This window comes from Chrysemys picta, chromosome 6 (genome assembly GCF_011386835.1).
Source record: "Chrysemys picta bellii isolate R12L10 chromosome 6, ASM1138683v2, whole genome shotgun sequence".
NCBI classification, from domain to species: domain Eukaryota; kingdom Metazoa; phylum Chordata; order Testudines; family Emydidae; genus Chrysemys; species Chrysemys picta.
The window spans coordinates 127,107,728-127,127,147 of record NC_088796.1 but is presented as its reverse complement, the minus strand read 5'-3'; the positions used below and the strand labels follow the sequence as shown (position 1 = coordinate 127,127,147).

General features: G+C 48.3%; 1 protein-coding gene across 2 annotated transcripts in view; it reads right to left on the bottom strand.

Annotated features, from left to right (window-relative positions):
* Window positions 1-2,772: 2,772 nt before the first annotated feature.
* The window catches only part of TRABD2A (TraB domain containing 2A), a 105,821-nt gene continuing 89,173 nt past the window's right edge, over window positions 2,773-19,420 (bottom strand). For both annotated transcript variants that reach the window (XM_008172662.4, XM_005278890.5), the window contains 3 exons: window positions 16,781-16,871; window positions 6,412-6,666; window positions 2,773-3,284 (listed from right to left, as the gene is read on the bottom strand). In XM_008172662.4, coding sequence (XP_008170884.2) covers window positions 3,101-3,284; window positions 6,412-6,666; window positions 16,781-16,871 — 530 coding nt within the window. In that variant the 3' untranslated portion in view covers window positions 2,773-3,100. The remainder of the gene's footprint in view (window positions 3,285-6,411; window positions 6,667-16,780; window positions 16,872-19,420) is intronic.

Here is a 19,420-nt window from a genome sequence, read left to right as displayed (position 1 = left end):
TACAGAGAAGCAGTGTGAGATAAGAGTATAACATTAATGTGTAAGAAAGAGCATTGTGCTGTGTAATGCCTCCTACAAAGCTCCAGAAGAAATCCCAGTCGTTAACAGAACTGGAAATAAATGAGAAAACAAAGTAAGATGTAATACTTGAAAAGCCACAAGCAGCAGCGAGAAAACCCATGAAATAACAAAAAGTGAGTGACTGGCAGATGCACCAGGTTCAAGATAAGTGATGTCCATGAATGATGTCCAGGGTTTTCTTTTTTAACCAATGTTACGTTTTTTAAATATCACATTCATGATCATGTAATTTTTCATTATTCAAGCAACACAAGCATACTGGGCACTGTAATACTGGGGTACAAACTGAATATTGATCTGGGGTGTCATCATTTTTTAAGCACATGGCACTCAGCAGAATAAAACAAAGAGACAGGCCCCTGCTTCCACGAGGCTGTAGTCTAATTCAGACAGGATTATATTACCTCACCAGTGAATTCTCAAATGAATGAGCTTTAATTTCTATTTCTTTCACTTATTACTTTGAAAAGTACCAGTCTCCCCCATAGAGGGTGAAATCCTGGCCCAACTGAGGTCAATGGTAGTAGTCACGTTGATTTCAAAGAGACCAGATTTCATGTAAAATAATACCTGGGACACTGTACGAAAAAAAAAATTAAGGGGTGGTGGGAAGAATTAAGCCCAAATGCAGATGCAGCTAGTCAGCAAGTGCACAAGGAAAAAAGAGTGAAAGAAAAGGGGGCCAAGATGTACAAGTATACCAAATACAACCTTACACTTGGCTCTGGAGACAGCGGCCTAGGGATTCTGGCCAACATGGTAAGGGAGGCCTTAGATGGGACTCCAGAACCTAGACGATCCCCCACCCCAATGCAGACCGAACCTCAGGACAATGAGCCAAGACAACCGAAGCTATCCCAGTTGCTTTGGACAGACAGGTGGAGAGACGTCCCTTAGGCAGATCTCAGGTCCGTTAGGCTGGTTCAGGGAACTTTTCTGTTACTGCCGAGCTCCACTATAATCTTCCAAAAGTCTTGCCATGTGGACACAAGCCCCAAAGGCCAACAAAATAGCCACACTCCGGAGTCTGAGCACCTCTGGCTACCCATGGCTGTTGGGACGGCTCCTGAGGCTGGCTGAACTGGTGCCAGGGCTAAACTTTGCTAGCCCTGGAATCTGGGAGCAAAGGTGACAGCTCTGTTGGACCCGTGGTCTCGCCCATGCACAGAGTGCACGCCAGCCTCCACGAAAAGCAATTCTATTTCGGTGAGATTGTGTCTCAGGATGCAGTTTACATAGATGAACAATTAATGTGGTTAAATAAACCAGTAAGGGCCCTATTCTGTCCTTGGTTGGGCTCAAGCATTAACCCCAAAGCAAGTATTACATGAATAAAGGCCGAATGTAGTCCTGACAGGATTATTGCTTCAGCTACACTGATGCCTGATAGGCCACGGACTGTTAGGGATTATAAGAGACCCAGTGGAGGGTCAAACTCCAGCTTCCCCAGTGACCCAGCGGAAGGGAAATGACTGTGGCTTTTTCACTCCTGTTAGCGCTGCCGGGGAACAGCTCTGAACAGCGGCAGAGGCACAGGTACGAGCCTGGGGGGAGCAGGGAGAAAAGCCAGCACGGACTGGTTTGTGCAGTGGCGACTGTGAAGAGGTCACACCAGATAGGAGGAGGAAAGGGGAAGCTGGGGCTTTAGTTAAAATGGGAAGTGTAGCTGGTTCAGTTCATTTCCCCAACCAGCTGCCAGCAATTAGTGAAAGGTTTGCCCTGTCGCACAGTCGGGGGGCGTTCTGAGGCGCCAGGAGCCCTTTGGACCCGCTTCACACCACCTCAGCTAATGGTACATCTACACAGGAGCTGGAAGGGGTCATTTTCAGCTTGGGGCGACATCTGGGTGCCAGCCGCCCGAGTACGTACCTGGGATCTCAGATGGGCTGGTACTCGGATGGTGAGCCTGAGTCACCATGGTAAGACTGCTATTTTTAGTGCACTAGCTAGAGCAGAACTGGCGCATATGTGTCTACTGGGGCTCCAAGCTGCAGTGTAGACGTACCCCAATAGCTCGTATTTCTGGGCACTCTGGGCCACGTCTACACTACAAGAGGCACAGTGCTGCAGCTACGCCCCCATAGCCCCGTGGCCCAGACACTTACTAGCGTGACGGAAAGGGGTCTCCTGAGAGTGTCATTTTAGCAGTGTCTACCCCAGGGCTTATGTCAACTTAACTCTGCCCCTCGGGGGGTGAATTTTTCACAGCCCCGAGTGACCTAGATAGGTGTAGACCAGGCCTGAGTAAAAATGAGATGAATGGGAGGAGAAACAGGGCTGCACTACAGAAAAGCCCAGCCAATGGAGAGGTTTGACTCAATGTGATTTTGGCTTAGCGTCTCTCCCCTCAGAAACGTTGCTAAGCACGAAGGGCCCGGATTCCCTCAGCGCACGTTTTACATGCAATGCTTCTCTGCTCAGAGAAGGCCAGTCTTGATTAAGAGTAACATTGTCAAAAGCAACTTTCAACAGGACTTTAAACTCCCAACCCACTTCGGTGCTTTTGAACATTTTCCCCTAAATGAAATGCATCATTTGGGGCCCAAAATGGGGAGAAATCGAAGTGGCAGATACCAACACAGACATCAGATACCAACCTCTTCCTCTCAGCTGTGCTGATGTGGCCAAAACGTTCTCTTCTGGCCAAAGTCACCAATGAGTTAGTAGCGTTTAATGTATTGCACCATGTGAGGCAGTGAAGGCAAAAAAATATATTTAGTCGGGTTCATACAGCTAAACAACAGCTATGTTACAGCGACATTGTACATCTCCCAAGAGCATTATGGGATACCTTGCAATAATTCTTCTGCAAGAGAAGAATAAATAATGGCTTTCATTAAAAATATCTTCTCCTGTATTGGGCATGTCAAGCCAGTTAATAGTGTTAGTGGTCCAGATTCAGGAAAAGGAGGAGTCTAAAGATATTCCAAAGAACAGGCATCCCACCTGGAGATTCTGGTCTTCTATTTTTCCCCCCACAAGTTTTTTAGCCAAAGACCCTGCAGTTTCACCCCAAGTCTCACTGCAGCATTGTTAATGTCTGCAACGCCCGTGTCAATAGCAAGATGAGCAGAGAGTGAACAGGCACGTGGGCCCTGCTGGTTTCTGTGTGGAGGTGACTGGATCGCCCGTGTCCCCGGGGCTGAGGTTCTACTGTGATGTAGCCGTTAATGATGCGAATCCGGGGAGGTGGGTCAGTGGTACTGCAAGGCAAACAGAGAAGAATCTTGGTCAGCAGTTAGTCACAAGGGTCAATGATCACCACGGACCAGGAGTCAAATTGTCACAGAAATGCCCACAGGAGGGTCCACGGGCAACTTGTGGAGTTGCCTGCAGATCTTGTGGGTTCCTGAATGAGGCCGTGAGTTTGGATCCACAAAGAAAGGGAGCCCTTCACTCTCCCCACGCTGAACCTCTCTAGCCCCACTGACAGCTGTTACTCCTGTCCCTGAGCTGGGATCTGTCTGATTAGACTCCCCTTCACTCACAGACGGGACAGTCAATCCCAGGGGAGCAGAGAGGTATTAGCAACATTCCCGAGCCCCTGCAGCCAGCTTTTCGGCTGATCAGCAACCATAGCAGATAAGCAAATCTCGCCTTGCCACAGAGAAGGCTTTGCCGACCAGCATTATTGCCACACACGTGGCACCAATTTATAGGGTTGATGCATCTGCTTTCAACGGCTGAGCCTGAGAACCCATCCAGGTTCTCCCCGGTTTGCACGTGCATGTTAGCATGAACCAAGCCTCTCTGCAGCCTCCATATAAATGATGCTCCACGTGAAAGGGCACCACTGGCAGGTGGAGAAAGCGCATAGGCCATACCTGGGACAGCGGGAGTGAGGAAAATCTAGGCATCTATTAGAAATGCTTCTCAGTCTAGAGACCGAGAAGCAAAGGCCCAAGTGAAAAGCCTGTCCCAAAGAAGAGTGTGAGCTGTGGGCACTGCTCTCTGGATAACAGGTTGGAGCCAGATTTGACCCTGAGGCTATAGGTGGACACAGCTCAAATCCCCTGGCCCAGGATTGTTAGGTGGAAACTAAAATAAATTCCAGCAAGCACACCTGCCCAACAGCACAAGCGTATTCATTTCACTTGCACCAGCGAGCTCCAGCTGCTGTGCGCTATTCCTGCTTTACGCTGGCCAAATGCATTAAGCAAAAACGCTTGGGGAATTTGAAGGCAATTAGTCTGCTTTTTGAAAACACTTACCACTCCATATCCAACAGCCCCCGCAGGCGGCTCCTACAGTAACTGGACAGAAGCCAGCTGGCAGTGCAACAAAGCAGACAGCAGATACATACAGGGGCACAGACCAGAGCAATTCAGGCCAAGCCCACTACAAGACTGTATGAAATCACTTGAGTTAGGCCTTTCATGTTTATGTGCTCACAGGAGTTAAGTTATGAATGACCCAGACCCAAGCACAACAGATTTACCCCCGGACAGAGATGGATATACAGGAGTAAGGGCTGTGACTTCCGAGATGGACTGAGTGTTTATGTCTGAAGAGCTCCTGTGAATGACTGAATTTCATCAGTGACGTGAAACAGCACCACTAGGTGGGGTAGTTAGCACAACACAAGCATGCAAAGGGGTTTGTTTGCTCTTTTCGGGAACTGTCCATCACCCAGAGATAATGTAGGATTATCTAGGGCGTAAAGTTAGTATTAATTCGCCACACATTCAAACACAGGGCAGAGACCCCTGCAATGGAAAGAATCGAACCTGAAGGGCAATGATGGGCAGATTAGTGACAGTATGGTGCATATACAGTGGCGTCCTACAGTTCTCCCTAGCTGGAAGGCACCGGGCAGATAACCAAGAAGAAATAAACATCACTCCACTTGTTTTCCCCCAGTACAGAAGGTGTTTGGGAGGCTCATCCTCTAGCCATTTACTCCCTCTGCTGCTAGGGTCACTACTAAAAATCAGACTTTGTTTCTGGTTCAAGTGATGCATTTCATGGGTGGAAAGAAAACTGCAAAGGAGCAAAAAACGAGAGATCTGGTCTCTGCCAGTCCCGAGGCCCTAAAGGCACATACAGCTGGAGTCAGGAGGGGTTGCTGACAGTAGCCACCAACAGAACTTTCTCCCTGGAGGTCTGACTAGCGCATTCCTGAAGTGGAAATTGGAGAAACAGCCCTTACCCCCCGGTTACGCTCAACTGACACTTCCTCCCATTTTACCTCAGCTGATCCTGCAAACACAGAGGAGTAGGCTTAGCACGAGTAGTTCCATTGCCTTTGGCAGGAATAGCGCATGCCTAAAGTTTAATGTGTGTGGGTGTATGAAGGGTCAGGGCCTACACTGGTAAAGGCTCTGCGTTAGCCTTTAGGACTGTCTGCCGAAGGTCAAGCTAATACCAGCTATAGCAATAAAAACCACCACCAACTATAACCAACATCAACTTTATTACCTGCAGTAAACGAAAATTAGAGCAACCTATGCAACCATATGTCATAAATAGTAGAATGATCATCTCTGCATTTAAACTCAGACAAGAACAGCCATTGCAGTTCTCCCCCAACCTGTCCCCGTAATATATCACTCAGAGGGATGGAAAAGCCAGGATATATTGATGTAATTTATCAAAGTGGTGCAGGTGCTCTGAAGTGTTCTCTACCTTGAGGCTGATGAAAAATAATGATTATGAATAATGATTCAGGGAGTCCCACTGAATTGAATTGAGAAACTTGTTCAAAATTCGTAGGGGCCGATTCTCCATTGCCCTGCCCCTTCGGCAGTCTTTTAAACAGCACACAGTGGGAGTGGAACGCTCCCAGTCCGAATGAGCACATTGCACAGGGGGATGGAGGATCAGAGCTGCATTTTATCAGATGGAAAGGAAATAAGTAAATCTACAGATGCACATTTGGGTCAGTGGCAGATGGAAGGTGCTTGAGGAACGACACACAGTTCAAAAGGCGGCTATGTGGTTATATCTTGTGGTTATATCTTGTGGTTCTTGTGGTTATATCTGTCCTAGGAGGGTCAGCTCTCTGGGTCGGGAAAACCACCTTAGTCGCCTCTTCCCCACCCCAACCTCGCCTTATTTTTGATACTAACCCAATTATGCAGACAGAACCAATTGCATTGTTAATGGTGTGTTAGGGCACTAGAGACATGAACAGGTGCCTTTTTATTATTATTTAAATCTAAATGCATAAATAAGAATTGCAGGAGATAAGAGGCCGAATTCTGCTCTTTGGATTTGCCCCAGAGGAAGTGAGCAGAGTTTAAAACACAGGGTTTGTGGTATGTTAATGAGCCGCGATAAACAGCCAATCTTAATGTAGCGGAGTGCCCTCCCTCCCCCACCGGTTGGTACCTTTCTTCAATGCGAACCCAGAGGTCGTTAAACTGGCGCAGCCTTTGCTTCTTCTGTTGCTTCTTCTTCTTCTTCTTGTATTTCCTGTCCACTTTCTCCAGCAGGTCGACACTCTCGGGCAGCAGCAGGTGGGGCAGAAGCTCCTCTTCCTCTTTCTGAGGATGCGGCGGGCGGTGCAGCTCCTGGGCGATCACATAGGGGGTGTACGCCGGTGAGGATGACGAGAAGGTTGACCAGGTTTTTTGATTCTTCCCGCTGGGAGGAAAGAAAACCAGAATGTTTGGAACGCCCTTGAGTGGAGGTCTTGGTCCAGCCCCATGGCAACCGAGATGCCATGCGGCCTCCTGATCCCCTACGTCAACAAGTATTTCCCCCTGGAAGTTCTGCTGGTTTAAATCTTATCATCTACCCATCCTCTGTTTCCCCCCCAGGTCACACCTCGGGTCAAGCAGTCTCTTCAGTTCAGAGGGCCTAAGGAAAGAGCGTCTCCGACACTGAGCAATGCCCAGGCGGAGCTCAGGAGGAAAAGATCATTCAAGGATAACATAATGCACTTGGCTGACGACACTGCCAAAACACCGCTGCTGAGAGGCGCTGAGTGCCTGCTGAAGTCAGACTGGCAGATACTCACCGTTTCTCAGAAACGGGCCAAAAAATAAGAGATTCTAAGGCCAGAAGGGACCATGATGCTCATCTGGTCTGACCTCCTCCATAGCACAGCCCTGTTATTCTTGCATCCGGCCCAGCTTGAGGTGGAATGATCGGTTAGAAAGGCAGCCGGTCTGGGGGCAGGTCGGCACTTCAAACACCGCAGCGGCACGGCTGCACTGCTGTAGTTCTTAAGGGAAAACGCTCCTACGCCAATGGGAGAGTTTCTACCCTTGGTGTAGTTAATCCACCTCCTCGAGAGGAGGGAGCTCTGTCTCCTATCGACACAGCGCTGTCTACACACTGGGTTAGGTTGGTATAACTGCATTGGTCAGAGATTTTTCACACCCCGAGCTATGTGGTCATACCGATATAGGTCCGTAGTGTAGACCTGGCCTAGGTTTAAAGGCTCCAAAGGACGGACAATTTACCACATCCCTTGGGGTAAGCTGAATTACCCTCACCGTTCCAAATCTGCATCTTGTAAACAAGCGATCTAGCGACGAAAGGCTCTATATGTCATTAGCAATCCCTGGAGCCATGCAGGTCCTCAGAAATGGGACAAACAGAAGCAGAGAATGCATTTGAGATGGTCTATAACTGGCCTTTTAATGAAGAGTTTGATACAGCTTCTGATAGAATCTTAGTTACAGGGTTAATTCACTCACGGCCATGCTGCCATTTCCACTGGGGAATCTAAACACCAGTTCTGAAGTACTCACTGGCAGCTAGGAAAGATGGTCCAGTGGTTAGGGCACGGGCTTGAGAGCTGGAAGACCAGCGTGCAGTTCCTTGCTCTCCCGGTGACCTTGGCAAGTCACTTAGTCTCTCGTTGCTCTGCTCTCCATCTGTCAAAAGAGAGACCTGCCCTGCCCTACCTCGTAGGTGTGTGCTGATGAGAAATACATGGAAGCCTGTGAGATATTCAGGCACTACAGTAAGGGGCCCCTATGGGATGGAGAGTTTTAATGGGAGATGTGGGTCAGGTCAGCCTGCCGCTTGGTAGCAGCAGATCCCATCGATTCAGGGGGGATCTAGGCCAGTGCTAGAGGCTGGAGGCCCCTAGGATAGCAAAGCTGAAACATGCTGCAGAGAGGAGACACTTGCGGGTAGGCCATGTGCTGGGGCAAGGAAGGTTCTTTCCCCTACAAGGCTGGCTCTGGGGAGCACAGGGACCACTCCCTCCTCCAAAAAGCAGTTATGGGCCTGCTGCTCTTCCTCTGAGCCTGGCTGCCATAGGCGGTGGCTATAATAGGCCAGGGCAAGCTAAGCCTCCCCGGTGTACTGCAGCCGCTGGGCACTGGTTGTGCGGTTTGCACGGGAAGTTTTTGCTTATCATTATGCCCCATGCAGGTTCCGGGGCGGCTGAGAAGGCAATATGTGCTACTCAGCTTCTCGGGTTCCTCCCTGGACTCAGGTTCTTCAAGAAGAGACAAGTTTTTCCCCACAGGGCGGCTTGGGGTCTCAGGAGGGGAGGTGCAGCGTTGGCTGGCCCAGGGGTCCTCCGGGCGGGGTTCTCCAGCCACGAGGGGACGAGGGTGACCTCGGGCAGAACAGGTGGGGCCGGGGGGCTCCACCCGCCACCCATGCTGGCGGTGGAGTAGGAGCTGGTGCAACCAGGGAAGCAATCTGCCTCATCTTCAAGCAGACACTATCTGCCTGGTGCCCCTTTTGGGGCACTGCAGCTCTGCACCATGCCTGATGCAGGGAAGTAGCTTTAAAGCTACAACCCAGTCCTTGGTGTCTATAAGAAAGGGTATTTTCCCTCAAGTGGAGCCCAAGCAAATTCCTCTTAAGCACCTGGACGATCTATCTTTTTAATGGCATTCCATTCAAAGCTGGAGCACAGCCTGAATACCTGAGTGATCTGGAGGTTAACTTATAGCATGAGGAGAAGCAGCAGACAGGCTGGAGACTGTCTTTGGCTGAAATTATTCAAGATAGTTTAAGTCCAAAGCAGACTGCGAAGAGTTACAAAACTGGGTGACTGGGCAAGGAAATGGCAGATGAAATTCAATATTTATAAACGCACAGTAATGCACATTGGAAAACACAATCCCAAGTATACATATGCAGTGATGGGGTTTACACTAGTTGTTACCACTCAAGAAAGAGATCTTGGAGTCATTCTGGACAGTTCTCTGAAAACATCTGCTCAATGTTCAGCGGCAGTCGAAAAAAGCGAACAGAACGTTGGGAACCATTAGGAAAGCGATAGATAATACGACAGATAATACAATGCCACTATATAAATCCATGATACGCCCACACCTTGAACACTGCATGCAGTTTTGGTTGCCTCATCTCAAAAAAGCGCTATTGGAATTGGAAAAAGTAGAAGGAATAGCAACAAAAATCTCCTAGAATAGGAGGAGAGATTTAAAAGCCTGGCACTGTTCCTCTTGGAAAAGAGACAACTGAAGGAGGATATGATAGAGATCAATAAAACCATGAATGGTGTGGAGAAAGTGACTAAGGAAGTTTTATTTACCCCTTCACATAACACATGAATCAGAGGTCACCCAATGAAATTAACAGGCAGCAGGTTTAAAGCAAACATAAGAATGTACTTTGTCACACAATGCACAGTCAACCTGTGGAACTCATTGCCAGGGGATGCTGTGAAGGCCAAAACTGTAACTGGGTTCAAAAAAGAACTAGATAAGTTAATGGAGGATCAGTCCATCAATGGTTATTAGCCAGGACAGTCAGGAATGCAACCCCATGCCTTGAGTGTTCCTAAACCTCTGACTGCTAGAAGCTGCGACTAGAGGAGAAGGGATGGATCACTTAATAATTGCCCTGTTTTGTTCACTCCCTCTGAAACATATGGCACTGGCCACTGTCAGAAGACAGGATACTAGGCTAGAAGGACCATTGGTCTGACCCACGATGGCTGTTCTTGTGTTCTTAAATATAAAAGGAAGAGAGTGAACAAAAAAATGTTGCTTTCACCCGCTGACCATTCCCTGGGAGTACAATGAGCATTTCCCTTCTCCTGCTGCAACGGCAGAGTCAGGCTCCCAGAGAGGAGATGGGCTGATTTCAGTGAGAGTTTGGAGTTTCCAGACTGGTCTGGTCACTGAACCTGAACTTTGTGATGGAATTTAAAGCAAGTTTCAAACAAACAGATCAAAGGCGAGAGGACGTTGAATGGAATGCGAGTCCCTGTTGGAAGGGGAGAATGAAATTAGGAGTGAATTTGCAATCATTTCCCGAAGAAAACTGAGAACTGAACTCTGAGCCAGGATGACTGAGAGGACAGAGGCAGTGCCAAGAAATGAGAAGGAGAAGGCCCTCTGAAGAAAGATCTCAGATAGAGACACTTAATACAGGGCTGGGTTTGGAATGCAAACAGATTCTGAGCTATTCTTCCCTTTTCAAGCACTACAGTGCCCTGGTTCCCTCCACCAGTCTTGTCTACCCTTCTCTCAACTTCTTATAGCATCACCGCTGGGTCCTGGGCATGCTACAAACTTGCTGAGCTCCTCCACATTTAATTCCCTCTTAAAGACCCACTGCTACTGTGCTGCCTACAGCAACCTGAGTGGACCTCTTTTGTTGTCCTTCCCCCAACCTCTGTCATCCCATCTGCCCTGAAACTGTGAGCAAGGACCGCCCCTTTGTGAGAGTTTGGAAAGCACCTAGCATTTCATGGGCACTGCCACAAACACATCACAGTGAGATTTAGGAATCCAATCCTTTGGTGAGTATAGGAGGCGCCTATTCAAATAGCACAGGGCACCTGTTCTATTCACTGTTCACACACATCATCCTCGAATTTTTAGAGTGACCCGGTTATTACAGGTTCAGATCTCAGGCCTTTGAATGGTAGCAGATCCCAGACCCAAAGGGACCCAGGGATAGTCAGAGGCCTGGAGACATGGCGCATCCCCCTCCCCTGGGGCCAGGTCGCCCCGGCAGAACTCTCCTTGAGCGCGGCAGCTGCAGAGGGGAGCGGGAGTCGCACTCATCACGGCTGTGATTGTATGATGAATATTTTATGAAATACATATTCAGCCTAAAATCAGGAATAACATTTAAAAGCTTAAAATAGAGACACCGGGAGCTTAATTAAATTCAGGGCACTATATATATATATAACTATCCTCAGTGCTCTCTGCTGTGGGGCTGGAGCAGTGTCTCTCTCCTCCTCGCCCTTTGCTAGGGCAGGAGCCCTGCCTCCCCCTCCATGCTCAAGCTCCTGCCCTTTCAACATCCTAGCCCCTCTCAGAGGTGCCCTTGCCGCAGCTGGCTCTGCCGGTTCCTCCCAGAGCTGTGAGCTCAACTCACTCGGTCTCCTGTCTGGTTCCCCATGCACAGAAAAGCGTGCACATGCACACAGAGAGCGAGCGTGCAAGTCAGGGCAATGGCCCCTGTATGTTCCCTTTGCACGACGGTGGCTCAAAGGGGACCTCAGGTTGACCTAAGAGGGAAGTTGAGGATGCTGCCACTACACAATATCACACCTCTGGAGGGCAGGCTGTTTACGTGCAGCTCTATTTATGCCCCCCCCCCTCACCTGACAGCCCTTCACTCTGCTCTGTTCCCTGAGCGGGAGATTGGCTTCCTGTCTGTTTCACTCTGAAGCGTTTGCTTCAGCCACTTGCTGTTCTTCCCCTCGTCTCTTATGTTCATCTTCCCATTTTACAATAATGTTACAAGTGACTTCAGGGCCAATGAACAGTGCCAGACTGAGATGCCAAGATACTGCCCCATACGTCTCCCCTGACCTGGGGGGATAGGACATAAAGCTAAAGGGACATTTTACTTCCCATATTCATGCAGGTCTTTTACGGTGAGACAGCCTCCTAGGATAGCGGGCATGGGAATGTGCTTACATGTCCACTGGGGCTGGGCTGAGATCATATGTCATAGATTGCCATCATCTGGGAAGGACTTTTGACCATTTACTGACCTACAGGCCTGTTAGTTTGACCTCAATTGTATGCAAGGATTCAGAACAAATTTTGAAAGAGAAAGTAGTTAAGGACGTAGAGGTTAATGGTACTTGGGATAAAATACAACATCGTTTTACAAAAGGTAGATTGTGCCAGCCCAATCTTTGAGAAGATACCTGATTTTTTTAGGCAAAGGAAATGCAGTAGATCTAATCTACCTGGACTTTAGTAAGGCATTTGATACAGGTCCACATGGGAAATTATTAAATTGGAGAAGATGGGGATTAATAGAGAACTGAAAGGTGGATAAGGAATTGGTTGAAGGGGAGACTACAACGGGACATGCTGAAAGGTGACCTGTCAGGCTGGAAGGAGATTATTGGTGGAGTTCCTCAGGGATTGGTCTTGGGACCAATCTTATTTAACGTTTTCATTAAATGCCCTTGGCACAAGAAGTGGGAGTGTGCTTATAAAATGTGCAGAGGACACAAAGTTGGGAGAGATTGCCAATATGGAGGAGGACCGGAATACAGACGCTCCCCGACCTACGCAAGCGTTCCGTTACGGAACACCTTGCGTAACTCAAATTTTGCTAAGTCAGAAACGTATACCTGACCCTTATGCAAAACAACAACAAAATAAACCCCAAAACAAACAAGAAAACCCTCCTATTTCTAGCTTACAGCATTTTTTCCGTAAGTGTGGATTTGCATAAATCGGGTTTGCATAACCCGGGGGGACATGTATCATACAAGAAGCTATGGATGACCCTGTAAACTGGAGTAATAGAAAAGGGATGAAATTTAATAGTGCACAGTGCAAGGTCATGCATTTAGGGACTAACAACAAGAGTTTTTGCTATAAGCTGGGGATGTATCAGTTGGAAGTGACAGAGCAGAGGAAAGTCCTGACTGTATTGGTTGATCACAGGATGACTGAGCCACCAATATGATGCGGCCATGAAAAAAGGCTAATGCAATCCTAGGATGCATCAGGCAAGGTATTCCCAGTAGAGACAGGGAAGTGTTAGTACCAGGATACAAGGCACTGGTGAGACCTCATCTGGAATAGTCTGTGAAGTTCTGGTCTTCCATGTTTAAAGAGAGATGAATTCCAACTGGAACAGGTTCAGAGAAAGGCTGCTCGGATGATCCGAGAAATAAAACCTACCTTATGAGAGGAGACTCAAAGAGCTTGGCTTGTTTAGCCTAACCAATAGAAGGCTGAAGGGAGATAGGATTGCTGTCTATAAATACCTCAGAGGGAGAAATACCAGGGAGAAAGAAGTTATTTAAGTTAAGCACCAATGTGGACACAAGAACAAATGGAAATAAAGTGTCCATCAACAAGTTTAGCCTTGAAATTAGACAAAGGTTTCTAACCATCAGAGGAGTGAAGTTTGGGAACAGCCTCCCAAAGGGGAGCAGTGGGGGCAAAAAACCCCAAAAAACCACCCCACTGGCTTCAAGACTGAGCTTGATACGTTTATGGAGGGGATGGTATGATGACAGTACCTACAATGGCATGTAGCCGATCTGCGACTGCTCGCAGCAAATATCTCCAATGGCCGGGGATGGGACACTAGATGGGGAGGGCTCTGAGTAACTACAGAGAATTCTTTCACAGGTGTCTGCCTGGTGGGACTTGCCCACTTGCTCAGAGTCTAAAGTCTATTTGGGGTCGGGAAGGAATTTCCCCCCAGCTCAGATTGGCAGAGACCCGGGGGGGTTTCACCTTCCTTTGCAGCATGTGGCACGGGTCATTTGCAGGTTTAAACTAGTGTAAATAGTTGCTTCTCTGCAACTTGAAGTCTTTAGATCATGATGTGAGGACGTCAGTAACTAAGCCTGAGGTCTATTACAGGAGTGGTTGGTGAGGTTCTGTGGCCTGCAATGTGCTGGAGGTCAGACTGATGGTCACTTCTGACCTTAAAGTCTATGAGTCTAAGCAGGTTCAAGCCAGTGACCGAGAGGTGAAAGCCTCTGTATCCCATTACCAGGCCTCTGAGCTATCCTGTCATGAGCCTCAAAATCATCCCAAGAGGGATTTTCCTTCCTTTGTTTTTCATTCTGTTCTAAACTCATTTCCCATCTTAACCCTGCTTTGAAATAGTCCGAGATGACCAGGGCCGGCTCCAGGGTTTTGGCCGCCCCAAGCAGCCAAAACAAAACAAAACAAAACAAACAAACAAAAAAAAGGCCGCGATCGCGATCTGCGGCGGCAATTCGGCAGGAGGTCCTTCACTCCCAGGCGGAGTAAGGGACCATCCACTGAATTGCTGCCGAATACCTGGACATGCCGCCCCTCTCCGGAGCGGCCCCCCAAGCACCTGCTTGAGAAGCTGGTGCCTGGAGCCGGCCCTGGAGATGACTATTCCGAACATTTTAACAGAGCCATTTATCTTCATTTTTTTCTCTGAATACAGGATTAATCTCTGTCTCCCTGATCACCTTCCTCGTTCAGCAGGTTTCAGCCACAGCCCCACCAAGGGCTTCATTCTCGGCTCTCTCGCTACATGATAAAATGCAGCAAGTTCTGATTTCGGGGGGAGGTTTTCGAAGGCACAAATGGCAGTTAATTAGGCACTGAACTTTCCCTGACTGTCAGTGGGAGTTAGGGGCCTGTTTCTTTGACACCCTTGCCTCCTTCGATGTATAAAATAGTATGGGCAAAACCCCGGCCCGGTTCCAAGCAAGGGGAGTTTTGCCATTGATTTCAATGGGGTCAAGATTTTACTCTGTGACTTTTCTTCAGCCTTTGTTTTTATCCCCATCTCGAGGCCACGTGAAGTGGGATTTAGGACGGCATGAGCTCTCTTTTTCTGGAGCGTAAGAAGTTGCCACGGCAGTTGTAAAGAATGATTGGCCGAAAGGCTCTCCTCAAACAGAAACCTTATTTCCCCAGGCTTTTCATCCTTCTAGGAAACGTTTTTAAACCATGCACTTTTTCTTTGAAAAAAGAAGCGATTCAAGTATTAGACGCTGATTGGCTATTATGGACGAGCATAGAGGGCTTGCCTACACAGGGAGCTACCCAGTGGTGTTCAGATACTACAGTGATGAGTGCAGGACAAGAACCTCTAGAGAACAGAATACTGCTGACAATAGGGCTATGGCAAGGCATGAAGCTGAAACCCATGCTGAGGCTGGTTTAAGGGCAAGTATAGACCATGACAAAGCATCCTCAGCACGATGTGAGAAGCCAAGGTTAAAATGTAGCCCGACAAGGAGCTTGCATCCCTTGTGGTAATAGTCGACACCAGTGAAAGGATTCAAAGAGGAAGGTGACGTGGTCAGGAGGAAAGGAAGTGACTTCATTAATATTATTTGACGTAACGTGGTGCCTAGGAGTTCCTACATTAGACCACAATAAAAAGATGGTCCCAGTCCCAGTGAGCCCCTTTAGTAGAGGTGTTTGGGAAGGAGGTATGGTGACTGTGGTGCTCAGAGAAGGAACTATGACAATAATCAAGGAAGAGGTATGTGGGGGAAGGAGATATAAAGGGAAATATTACAGTAGTCAAGGTGAAAGACGGCCAAAATGCGAACAAAGGTTTTAGCAGTGAGAATACAAGGGAACGGGCTTATTTTAGATACCAGGCCAGAACATGGGATTTAGCGAGTACCCGTATGTGCAGCAGGGCAGAGAGCAATGGAAGATGGGGGCCAAGATGGCAAGGCAAGCAGGGAGAATAATGAAATGATCAGTTGTGATGGAGAAAGGAGGCAGAGCAGGGAGATCAGAGATTTGGAGTCTGAAATATTGGCAGGAAGTCCAGAAGGAGATGGCTGAGACAGAGGGAGAGGCAAGGCTAGACTGAGGGGGAGATGGAGCAGTTCTCTGGTAACTGAAACCATGGCAGAACACCTGAGAGAGAGCACAGAGGGAGACCAAGGTGAGTTGAAAAGCAAACCTTGAAGGCTATCCATAGGTAGGAGTGAAGGCAGGATGAGGCGCCACCAGACAGGATGAGGAACGAGCACTCAGCAAGGAGAAGCAGAATAAAAAAAAGTGTCCTCGTCTAAAAAGAAGGATAAAATGGAGGAAGAGAGAGTGATCAATGGTAGTGGTGGCAGCAGACAGATTGGGAACAAGAATACAGCTTAGTAGAAAGAGGGTCATGGAGGATGCTGGTGAGGCCAGCTCCAGAGTGGAGAGGCTGGAAGTCAGATTGGAAAGGTCAAGGAGAGCGTTGCACAAGGAGTCAAGGCAGAGCAGACTCAGGGGGTTTGGAGAGAGTACAGGGGATGGGGTGACAGGTGAGACCAAGGGAAGACTTTTCAGGATAAGTGATATGTCACTGTACTTGTGTACAAGGGGAAAAGAGACAAAGGGGAGGGACTGGTTAAACACACAAGAGAGGGAAGGAATGGGAGGAGGGTCCCAGGAGCACAGGACGTGGGGGAAGATGTGCCAAGCTGGGGTTGGGGTGGGGAAAAGGGGCTATAAAACAGAAAAACCAGCAGCCCTTCCCTTTTTGTGTTGGGGCTTGCCAGCTTGCCCGCCCAAACAAGCCAGCTTGCCCGCCCAAACAGATTTAACTTGCCGTTCATAACTACCTGCTAACTCAAGCCTTTAGAAGTGATGGGAAAAACATGTCCAAGTCAATGTGAAAAAGCAACCTGGGAAGTGTCATGCAGACCACATTTCCAAATGAGCTCCCAGAAGATAAACAGAGCAAAGGAATTGTACTGGGAAATAGCAAAGAAGAGCAGTCTATGTGTAATGATCTCTATCTATTTCCACAGTATCTCTATGGTCGTCTACAGCTTATCTATCTCAATGGCTATTCAAATATGATAAAAACATGAATATATTACTTGTTGATGGGTTGTCCAGCAGGAGTGTGTTCTACCTCATACCCTTCTCTTCCCAAAACATCAATCACTGTGTTGTTGCCCATGAAATGACCTGCAGTTAAGAAAAAATATTAGAAACTTTGGAGCAAAGCAAACAAGAATAGCAGTAACCATCCTCACCCCTCCCAAAGAAAAACGCCCCTCGACAATCCACCATAGCCGCACTTCTAGGAGCAGAAGATCTGTCAGAGCAACTGGTTTCCATTTCTCTTCTATGAGGTCTTGAAAAAGTACATCATACACCAAATGATTGGAGAAGTGTCAATACCGGTGATCTGGCTGGTGCCAGAATGTTCTCATTGGGTCATTCTGAAGTTCCCTGCTGCTAATCACCACCAATATGCCACTGTGGTAAATAAATGATTCTGTCCTCCTTACATTTCTCCTGTAGATTCAACTGGATAAAGTACCCTTCACTTCCTATCCCAAACTGTTCCCAAGTGTTCCTGCACATTGGCACACAGGCAGGGATGCTGGAACAGTTTGTACAGTGCGGGTGCAGAGAGCCATTGAACCAAACTGTAAACCCTGTATATGATGGAAACCACTTCAAGCATCAGCACGTGTGTGAACAGGTACTGCCCTCTGACCTCATAACAGATGAGGTCATTCAGAGATATAACGTTACACTGGTATCAACAGGGAGCAACAGCATTTACTTCAGTGCACATAACCAAAGTGCTCTGCAAACAGAAAGGCCCTAAATAGCATATCATAAACTTTTTGTTGTGATTATTAAATTAAGAGGCACCCAACCGTGGTGAATTAAAAAGAGCTCTGGACTTGGGTCAGACACTGCTCTGGCCTGGCTAGAATTCAATCTCTCACTTCCTTTAAAATAAGCAATTAGAGACGGATATTCACCTATAACTTCAGTAAAATCCACTAAACTTTGGAGAGGATTTAGCTGGCTTTGGCGTAATTCTGCAGTGATTTATAAGTCCACTCCATTTTCAGCCAGATGTGTATGCTGCTTTGCCTGTGGACTGACATCAGAATGAATTAATTCTGACAGTCTATTATAATAAACGCTGACCAGCATGGGAAAAGAAATTCCTCCCCAGGACCTTTCTTCCTGCATGCAGACTGATTGTGACTTCAGGTTTGTTTTCATACCTCATCAGAGAGAGATTCTGGGAAGGAGACCGAGACACAGGAAGTACAGCACAGACTTTCAAAGCTCTATCCTGTTCTCTCATTTGCCGCCTGCTATTAAATAAAATTATAATTTGTAGCGAACTCCCTTCCTCCTGCAGAAGCACTTGGTATTAAAATTGTCACAAGCAGTTAAAAAAAGCATGCCAATCAAAAACACCCTCCTATATGCATAGGAATAAAACTAACCAACAGGGTCAGATTAAAAATCATGTATGGAAAAATGAGGTTTAAGGTATATCCCCCAAAATGGGGATGGGGTACTGAGACAGATGTCCAGGAGCAGGAAAGTCCCACACCCGCAGGCTCACTATGGCAGTTTACCTCCCCGCTGGGGAGAAATGGTGATATCTGTAAAGGATGGTGTGGTCTGAGCTCCGATACTTGACAGGCTGGGGTCTGAAGAGAAGTCACCAAAAGGACTTTAGGAACCAAACAGTGCGGCAAGCGGGCAAGGCGGGCCTAACGAGTGAACAAACACGAGGATGTGTTCTGACCAAGTTGCAAGCTGCCCTGCTAGATCGGGAGTGACTATAATCAAGCCTATGATCACTAAAGCACGAGTTGCTGTTGCAAGGTCAGACTGGGAAACGTAAGGCCACAGCCTGCGCGAAGTGCTCATCTGGAATAAAACAAGACCCCACATTTGTGAAGTACTCTGTCGGACACACGACTTTCCATGGAAACAGAGTGATCAAAAACCATACCAAGGTTCTTAAGTTTTATTTCATTATCAGCCATCTATGTTTTTAAAACAGTAGCACTTACCTTAGGTGTTAAAAATCTCAGGTTCTCTAGGGTTACCATATTTCAGCAAGCAAAAAAGAGGACGGGAGGAGCCCCGCCCCATCCTGCCCTAGCCCCGCCCCTGTCCCTCCCACTTCCCCCCCCTCAGAACCCCCAACCCTCCCCCCGTTCCTTGTCCCCTGACTGCCCCCTCCTGGGACCCCTGCCCCTGACTGCCCCCTCCTGGGACCCCTGCCCCTACCTAAGCCTCCCTGCCTCTTGTCCCCTGACTACCCCCTCCTGAAACCCTCCCCCCATCCTAACTGGCCCCCTAGGACTCTACCCCCTACCTGTACCCTGACTGTCCCAACCCTATCCACACCCCCACCCCCAGACAGACCCCTGGGACTCCCACGCCCCATCCAACCACTCCCCACCCCCTGACAGCCCCCCCCCAGAACTCCCGACCCATCTAAACCCCCTTGCTCCCTCTCCCCACTCCTGCCCCCTGACACACACCCCCTCCTTGTCCCCTGACTGCCCCCTCCTGGGACCCCTGCTCCTAACTGCCCTCCAGAACCCCACCCCCTACCTAAGCCTCCCTGTTCCTTGTCCCCTAACTACCCCCCCAAATGCCCCCCAGCACCCTACCCCCTACCTGTACCCTGACTGCCCAAAACCTTATCCACACCCCCATCCCCAGAAAGCCCCCCCCCGAAC